Source organism: Camelus ferus, chromosome 3 (assembly GCF_009834535.1).
Source record: "Camelus ferus isolate YT-003-E chromosome 3, BCGSAC_Cfer_1.0, whole genome shotgun sequence".
Classification (NCBI taxonomy): Eukaryota; Metazoa; Chordata; class Mammalia; order Artiodactyla; family Camelidae; genus Camelus; species Camelus ferus.
The window spans coordinates 46535910-46545411 of NC_045698.1; the positions used below are offsets into that span (position 1 = coordinate 46535910).

General features: G+C 40.9%; 1 protein-coding gene across 6 annotated transcripts in view; it reads left to right on the forward strand.

Annotated features, from left to right (window-relative positions):
- Nucleotides 1-5346, forward strand: part of RAD17 (RAD17 checkpoint clamp loader component) — a 29138-nt gene extending 23792 nt beyond the window's left edge. For 3 of the 6 annotated variants that reach the window (XM_032473582.1, XM_014559697.2, XM_032473572.1), the window contains exons 17-18: nt 2630-2687; nt 4569-5328. In XM_032473582.1, coding sequence (XP_032329473.1) covers nt 2630-2687; nt 4569-4827 — 317 coding nt within the window. In that variant the 3' untranslated portion in view covers nt 4828-5328. Of the gene's footprint in view, nt 1-2629; nt 2688-4568 lie in introns of all 6 variants that reach the window. The other 3 variants (XM_006185191.3, XM_032473585.1, XM_032473591.1) reach the window with 3 other exon arrangements.
- The last annotated feature ends 4156 nt before the right edge of the window (nt 5347-9502 follow it).

Genomic DNA, 9502 nt, shown 5'->3' on the forward strand with positions numbered 1-9502 from the left:
CTACTGAATAAATCTGCATTTTAACAAAATCTCCAGGTGATTCTCATGCAGGAGATGGTTGAGGCGTTTGAGAAGTACTGGTTTAGATTACTTACATGGTAATTATCAAAAATCATCAGAATCATTGTATCCACTAGTTAAAAATTCAGATTCCAGGATCAAAACTCTTTATGTTTTCCATATCAAAAAACTGTTTTATAAAAATCCTGATTGTATCGTGTAGTGGATTTTTAAAAAGGTAAGTGTGCAAGAGCCCTCATACTGTTGGATTTGTGAACTTTAAAAGATTTGTAAAATTTAGGCAAAAATAGGATGTTTTGGCTTTTTTTAATTTATCAGTTTTTATCCCATTTCTTTCAGTTTATTCACTATGTCATTTCAGACATTATCTCTTTATGTTTTTTCTACTCCTTTCTGTCCTCTTTTCTGGTCTTCCATTAGTGTTTGTTGGAATGCTTAATGGTATCTCACATATCATTCTGTTTTCGATTGCATAATCTCTATCAGTCTATGTTCAAGCTTACTGATTATTTCTTCTCCCAGTTGAAATCTACTATTGAGCCCCTCTGGTGAATTTTTCACTTTGGTTATTGGATGTTGTCAAGTCCAGAATTTCCATTTGGTTCTTTTTGCATTTTCTCTCTCTTTATTGATATTCCCTACATGATGAGACATTGTCATTATAACTCCCTTTACTTGTTTAAGCATGGTTTTCTTTTATTCCTTGAAAACATTTATAATGGCTCTTTTGAAGTCTTTTTTCTGTTAAATTTAGTATCTTGGCCCTCTCATAGGTAGTTTCTGTTCCATACCCTTCTCCTGTGTATGGATCACACTTTTTTGTTCTTTCGCATAATTTCGTAATGTTTTGTTGAAAACTGTACTAATTTAGGTAATATATTGTAGAACCTTTTGATACTGATTCATCTCCACCCTCCCTGGGTTATGTTTTGTTTGTTTAGTGACTTGGCTAAACTATTTTAATGAAGTCTGTTTTCCCCTGCAGTGTGAAGCCTCTGTCACTCTTCAGAGAACTCAGTCTTGGGCATGCCCACTGTCATTTCAGGATGACAGTGGTTTTAGTGGTCTCTTTCCCTTATTTCTGTTAGACTGTGACTCCCTTGGTGTCACACCCACCTGTTCTGCTCCACTAATTACTGGTGGATTGCTCCATTATTTTTTATAGTGCCATGAGGCATAAATTATCCCACAATCTGATCCAGTTAAATTTGGGCAGGTGTAGACTGTGAGTCCAGTCTCTGAGGTTTGTTCTGACCCCAGGAGAGCTCTTCTTAGTTGTCTCTTTCTCTAGTTCTTTCTGTTGAACTAGCTGGCTTATGTTTAGCTTGTTGCTCTTTAATTAAGAGGAGCTGCTGGTTTCAAGAGAGCTGTAGGCTTGAGCTTCCCAACATTGTTTCAAATAAAGTCAGTTCCTTTGGATAGAGCCTCAGAGCTCTCTCTTCCTATGGAATGCCTCTTTCCCCTTGGCAAATTGTCTGAGCCCCTCTTCTGGGTAGGTGCTCAGCTGGAGGGAGCCTATGATCATCTTGGTTTACCTCTCCCAGTTTGGAAATTCTGCCCTACAGATGAGTTGGGGCAACGGTGATTGCACTTCAAGAAGGAGGCAGTATTCTTGGCCTGCTGTGCCCTAGGGTAGAGCCTCCATCCTACAGGTGGGGCTGAGTGGAGAAAGGGAGCCCCAAACTCTCAGCTGGCCACACTCAGTAGTGGGAAGCCCTGTGTTCTTGGCTGCAGTCACCTGGAGTGAAGTCTCTCAAGCTGAGGAAGGGAAGGAGCAGGTCCTGATTCAAATGCCACAGACTTTTGCTGTTAGATTTTCTTGAATAAATGTTGCCTTGTAACATAAAATTTACCATCTTAAACTATTTTTAAGTATACAGTTCAGTGGTGCTAAGCATATTCACTATTGTGCAACCCATCTCCAGAACTTTTCATCTTGCAAAACTTAAACTACACACATTAAACACTACCTCCCTCCCTCCCTCCCTCCCACCCCCTGAAACCACTACCTACTTTGTCTCTTTGAGTTTGACCTCTCTAGGTACCACTTAAGTGCACTCATACAGTATTTGTCTTTTTGTGACTGGCTTATTTCAAGAGTGTCATCGGGGTTCATCTACGTTATAGCATAAATAATACATTGTATATATTTACCACATTATGTTTATCTATTTGTTGATGGACACTTAAGTTGCTTCCACTTTTTGACTATCGTGAATAATGCTGCTATGAACACAGATATGCAAATATTTCTTCAAGACCTTGCTTTCAATTCTTTTGAGTGTATACTCCGAAGTGGAATTGCTAGATCATACAGTAACTTTTAATTTTTTAATTTTATTTTTAATTTTTAGAGGAACTGCCTTACCATTTTCCATAGCAGATATACATTTTATATTCCCACTGGCAGTACACAAGGGTTCAGCTTTCTCCACATCCTTGCCACCCTTGTTTTTTGATAATAGCCATCCTAAGGGGTGTGAAATAGTATCTTATGGTTTTAGTTTGCATTTTCCTAACAATTTGTGATTTTAAGTATCCTTTCATGTGCTTTTTGGACATTCTTTGGAGAAATGTCTATTTAAAGCTTTTTAAAAATCTGTTTTAGCTCAGATTTCTTTTATCCAAGATATTGGAAGGCTTCCTCTGAAGCAACACTTTGGAAGGTAAGCTCATTTTTATTTTCAAAGAGCTGTTATTGAAATGTCCACTGAATACATTATCTGTTTATTCATTATACAGTCAATAAATGTCATCTGTAAAATCCAAGACATACATGCTATACCGGTGATTAAAGACCATATGATTGCATTGCAGACCCATCTATTGCATTTATTACATGTAACAGCGTATTTTCACCAGCTCAGAATGGAATATTAGGTTAAATAGAAACAGTGAATCACAGAGGCAGAAGAATCTTTAAAACCTTGAGTTCAACAAATCTTGCATGTCTGAAAACCCCTTTTCAGCTTTCTTGCCAAGAGGTGTTCTTAGCTTATATTTGTAGACTACAATTATCAGGAACTACCTCAAAAGATAGCACTGTCTTTTTTATTTCTGTATCATAGAAAATTCAGACTAGTGAAAAAATATATAGATATAGAGGGATAAATCTACATCCAATATTCCTTTTATTGCAAAATGGCTTCTGGGTGAATATCAGTGATTAACACAGTGCCTAGATTTCATTTCTACTTGGTTTATTTGTCAGGTCACATTATGCACTCAGGCATCCTAAAAAGATTTAAGAAGAGCTTGCCTCCTGGTTGCAAGGACAGAAATAAATGATAGAAATGGCACCTATGACCACTCCTACGAGTTCTCCTATTCCTGTCCCAAGTGGAAAACTTATCTGGGCTTTTTTTTTTTCTCTACCTTCATAGACTCAGTAAAGGCCCTTGTACTGTTAATGGCTTCTTCTGCATAATGACTTAGCTATGGTGATGGTGAGCCCATCCTTCCTCTTACAGAAAGACAGTGATGGATGGGTCTTAAAGCATCATCCCACTGGGACATCATTAGGGCTCAGACCTTACAAACTTTCCTTTTCCCGACTTCCCTCTGAATCAAAGAAGGTCACTGGCTCCTTTCCCTGTAAGAGTATGACATCAAAATCAAGGGAAGACAATTGTCTTCTATTGTCTTTTTCCTACAAAGATGTAATTAAAAGAATGGGAGTCTTTTATTATTGGTTCAACTACCTGATCTGAATGGGGAAGCAGGATTTGTCAGCGCTACTTACTAAAATGACTAGTACTGTTATTGTTCATTTATAATGACCATATTTAACATTATCTTTGATTCATATTGATATTAAATATTAATATTTAACTTAATATTTAATAGCTGCATAGTTTCCTGTAATCAAACATTTCCTGTACACCTTATTTTCATACATTTAGCTTGTTTTCAGGTTTTATTACCACAGCCTTTCTTGAAGCTAAATCATCATGTACATCAAATACTACTTATGTAGGATGAATTCCTAGAAATAAAATTGCTGCATCAATGGATATACACCTTTTGGGGACTTTCCTCTATATTGCCAGGTTGTGTCAAAGAATATTTTGCCATCTTATGCCCACTTACAGTGTTTCAGCATGTTGTTTTCTCCTAACTCTTCCCACCACTGGCTTTTATTATTTTAAAAGGTCTTTGCCAGTTCAAAAGACGACAGTATTATTTTAATTTCCATTTTAAAATTATAAATTAGGTTGAACAATTTAGTAACCATTCTTCTGGAAGCTCTTCATGTTTTATGCCTATTTTTCTGTTCTATTTAATTTTTTCTTTCTGTAAGAACTCTTTACTAAAGATTAAATTAATTAGCTTGTTGTTAATTGTAAAATTGTAATAATGTATTCAGTTTGTCATTTACTTTGTAGTTTATATTGTTAAATAATCCAGAGCACCTGGCTAAACAGTGAGAACAAGGAAGGTAAATGAGAGGCTATAGGTGATGGCTTCCTAATCATCACACTCATGGTGTAATTAAAAGGAATCTCCTCCTTTGATTATCATTAATGTCTGTGTTATGAATCTGGCAGATTGAAAATGGAAGCCCTGACTGACAGGGAACATGGAATGATAGACCCCGACAGTGGAGACGAAGCCCAGCTTAATGGAGGACAGCCTGTAGAGGAAGCACTGGGTGAACCCACTCAGACGGCTGAACCTGAAACCTGGTCTCTTCCTTTAAGTCAAAATAGTGGGAGTGAACTCCCTGCCAGCCAGCCTCGCCCATTTTCAGCCCAGGAAGACATAGAAGACATGATAATAGAAGACTATGAGAGCGACAGCACATAGAACGCAGCCCACCCATGAGACTGCTACTTGACAGATTGATGTTCATGTTATTCATTGGTACTTGAACAGAGATAATATACTTTTCAGGTGAATTAGTTTGTTAATTCTTCACTCTTGTTGTATTTCAGCACAAAGGACTGACTCTTCTGTCATGTTGAAGTAAATAGATCAAACCTTCAAATAATCTCTTAATTTTTTTCTGTAGTATTTATTTAGTCTTGTGAGTGGTCCTGGGAGAGGAGGTCAGTGTGTATGAAGTGTGTTTGAACATTACGCCAAGTATCAGAAAATGTGAAGGAATAATTCAGAATACAGAAACTCTACAGGTTGTAAATATGAATTATAAATTCATGCATTAGGATGCAATTATGAGTGTAAATAAACTGTGCCTTATTCGGAGTTTTCCTCTGGTCTCTAGCTTCTCAGATACCATTTTTATATGTTGTACAGTGGAATATTTTAGATACTTTTTGGAAGCTATTTACATAATTTATATAAAAATTAAAATATTGAATTTCTTGTTGTTTCTCCCATTTTTTAACATTTCCTAACATGCACAGCCTGCCATGTCACTGGGCATAGTACACAAACCTTCATACAGTGCCAAACTTTTTCAAAAATAGGGAAGGAAGGGGCTGGCAACCTTGGGAAAGAACTCCCCAGAGGGGTTAATCACACCCTCCAGGACCTTTCCATTGCTCTCTATGTAGAGCCTGGTCTGTAGCTATAAGCTGGAGCAGGGGAAACCCACCCGCCCGGACCCCAGGCAGGAGTCGGGGCCTGACAAAGCCAGGCGGGGCGAAGCTCGGCCCAGCCCGGCCCGGCCCCGCCCCGGGAGCGGGAGCCGGGTTTCAGAGCCGCGGGCGGCGTGCGCGCTCTTCCCGGCGGCCGCGCAGGTGAGTGGAGCGCGAGGGGTGGGGCCCACGTGACCGGGACGCTGGGCGGGGAGGGGCGGGAGGACCCCGGGCTGGTGCGCGGTGGGGAGGGGGCCCTCGGGCTCTCTTGGCCCCTCTCTGCGCGCCCGGCTCCTCGGAGCCTCCCGGCGCCGCGCGCTCGCCGCTCAGTCCCCGCCATTACCTGCGGCCGAGGCCGGACGCCGGCGCGGTAAGTGTGCGGGCCCGGGGAGAGAGGGGGCAGGGGGGCCCCTCGGCCCGCCTGGCTTCATCCCGCGGACACAGGTGCCGGCCGCGAATCCGCGGTCCTTCCGGGCGCTGAGGGTCCGGGTTGTCCCGACCTGGGCACGTCGGGCCCGACTTAGTTCCGGCCACCTTGGGGCGGAATCTTGAAAGACGAAGAGTGGTTTTTCTGTCGGAATACTCACCTGGGTGGGCAGAGCAGAAGACTGGACGAGATAGGTGGGGGGGAGGGTGAAGCCCGAGCGGTGGCCTCGGGAGAGGCCCCGGGAGAGATGTTCGGTATCGGGGGGTCCTCGCTCGAGGGTCAAGTTAAAACCTCAGGGGCTTTCCCACCCCCTGGAACCCCAGAAACGTCTAAAATCTGCCCCTTGCTCGGGTCCCTGAAAAACTTTAAAGCCCGCTCAGGCATTGATTCTGTTGGTGTAAAGGTGACCGAGCTGGATTCCTGTAACACTTGGCTGGGGAGAACCGGTTTCTCCTCCCACCTCTCTGGCTTCCCGAGAATTGTGTGCCAATAGAATGGAGTCAGGGCTCGGGGTGTGAACAGAACAAAGACTCGCTCGGGCTCAGCGTACTGATTCTAAGTGGACTCTCAATGATACCCTGAGAGATACTAGGGGTATCCAGATACTAAAGTGTGATAAAATACCACTGACTATTCCCTTCTAAAATCACATAATATGGTATTCTTCAAATTTGTAATTTTGGCTTTTTATTTAAACATTTTTTCATTTTTGGGGGGTAGGTAATTAAGTTTATTTATTTATTTTTAATGGAGTACTGGGGATTGAACCCAGGACCTCGTGCATGCATGCACTCTACCACTGAGCTTATACCCCCCATCATGTAAACATTGATAAGGAGATCTAATTCAAGTAAGCCACTTTTCACAGTTGAGAATGAATTAAGCTCATTACAGTGAAGTGCGCTTTTGCCAATGTGTTAAAGTAAGCAACTGGTATCCTTTAAATGCATGTATACAAAAGATATTCAAAGCTATGTAAAACTTGCTAAAGTTATTTGTTGTGCTTTTGCCTCTACTTTTTTTTTAGGGAAGTGTATTTCAAGAGCTATAATAATACTAAGCATTCCTAGAACTTAAATTTTTTTAATCAACAGGTAAAGAGAGAAAAGATGAAAATAATTGCTAATTGTTATCATTTATAGAAAATTTTTATACTCGTTTTTTTCCTCTTAGTTTGCACTGGGCACCCTGCTGTCACTCACAGTTAATTCTGTAAAATTGAGGTGCCCCATTAGAAGAACCGAGAATTTTGACCCCTTCTCCATTTCCACCCAGGTGACTGTATCTAGTCTGTGATAGGATATACTCATCTGTGGGTAGACTGCCTACTTGATATCTCCACTTGGACTTCTAACAGGTATCTCAAAGTCTCTTCAGGCTGCTTCTCCCAGGTCTACACTGGAGGGATGGAGAAATGTTCGCAAATCAAATGATCTGATGTCTGGGATTTGCCTTAAAGTAATCTATTGACAGAAGGAATAAGGTCAGGGGTATAGTTGAAACAAGACTGGTCATAAGTTGATAATTATTGAAGGTGGTTGATGGGTACATAAGGGCTGAAAATACTATTCTTTCTACTTTTATTATGTTTGAAATTTTCTATAATAAAAAATTTTAATTTTCTATACATTTGACCTCACTGTCTCCATTGCTACCATTATGGTCCATTGGATTACAGTTGACTCTTGAACAACACAAGTTTGAACCGTGGGGGTCCACATTTCAGCAGTTCTTTTCAGTAAATATGCAGTACAGTATTACATAGCCCGCAGTTAGTTGAATCGATGGATTCGGAGCCACTGAAGAGTACTGACTGTAAAGTTATACTTGGGTTTTTGACTGCGAGGAGCATTGGTGCCCCTAACTCTCACACTGGTCAAGGGTCAGCTGTATTTTGGTGGCCTCCTAGCCAGGCCAGTCTCCCTATTTTTGCCCTTTTCTCCTGGAATGTACTCTGAACACAGCATCCAGAGTGATCCTGTTAAAAGAAGTCAGATGGTGTCAGCCCTCCACTCAGAACCCTCACTCCCAATGGAAGCCTAAATCCTTTTAATGATTTTCAAGCCCTCAGGATTCAGATGGCCTCAGTTCTACTACTCGCCCTCTCATGCACTCTGCTGCTGCCACACTGGCCTCCATGCCTTAATAGTCCTGGAACATGCCAGGCACTCCTGCCTTAAGGCTTTTGCACTAGCTGTTCCATCTACCTGGAACACTTCCCCTGATACCTGCCCGGCTCCCTCCTTCATCTCCAATTCTGTGTTCAGATGTCATGTTCTCTATGAAGACTTCCCTGGTCAATCTATTTAAAAGTATAATACCCTGTCCACGCTGCACTTCTTATCCTCCTTCTTAACTTTGTTCCTTGGCATCCAGTATACTTCACTTGCCTTATCTGTCATCTGTCACCCCCCACTGGAATTTAAGCTCCATTGAAGGCAAGGATTTCAGTCAGCTCTTTTCACTGACACATCTTCAGCAAGCCTGGTGCAGAGCAGGTGATCAGTAAATACTTGTTTACTGTACTCAGTAAATACTTACCCATTTTACAAAGGAAAGTTTCCTTAGGAATTTCTAAATTGTTCAACACCATATAGCTGGGATTACCAATTTTAATTTTGAGACATTTACAGTGCCAGGTACAGTGCCATGTGCCCAGCGAGTCTTCAGTAAATACTTAAAAGCAGCTTAAGGGGGAGGATATAGCTCAGTGGTAGAGTGCATGCTTAGCATGCACAGCGTCCTGGGTTCGATCCCCAGTACCTCCACTAAAAATAAATAAATAAACCTAATTACCTCCCCCCTAGTAAGTAATTTTCAGAAATAAAGGAGTTTGAGGGAGAAATTCATTGTACCTTAAACCTAGCAGTTCATTAGCAAATGTATTCCCTCTTTTTGTATAGGTGTTCAGGTCATTGATTTCATGAAGGAAATCGACAGGTTTAATAAAAAGTGGGGTTTTTTTTCTATGCTTTATTTTTCAGGTGGATTGAATACCCTCTAAGATACTTTCTGAGTCTCTCTGTGGCAACAGCAAGTCACCTTTAAATAATTGCTCCTGGAAAGAGTGATACATCCATGGCCATTGCTGTGGCTCTGTGTTGTACTTCAGGGAATCTTAACCTTTGGTGATTTTTTTTTTTCTGAGAATTCAATTTTTAAAATCTAGTATCAAGTGTTACCGTTTTAAAGTGGAAGAAGCAACTCCTCTAAAGAGACTTCCCGAGTTAGGAAGGAAACGGGCTCTCCACTCCCTGTGTTTATCAGACTGCTTCTCCTGAGCCATCCCGGAGCAGACTTGAGTTAATGAAAGTGAAGAGTATTTGCTGACCCATCAAATTTTGGTATGCTCAGACTCTTAAATATTTTGATTTAGATGTTTGAGGAAAGGACTGTACTTGGAATGTGTTAGCATCCTGTATTGTTAACATTTAGTCTCATTTTTGGTTTTTTACATTTTGTTGTTTAAAGGGCTCATAGATAAATTAGACTTAACAAATGTTTTCACCCAGAG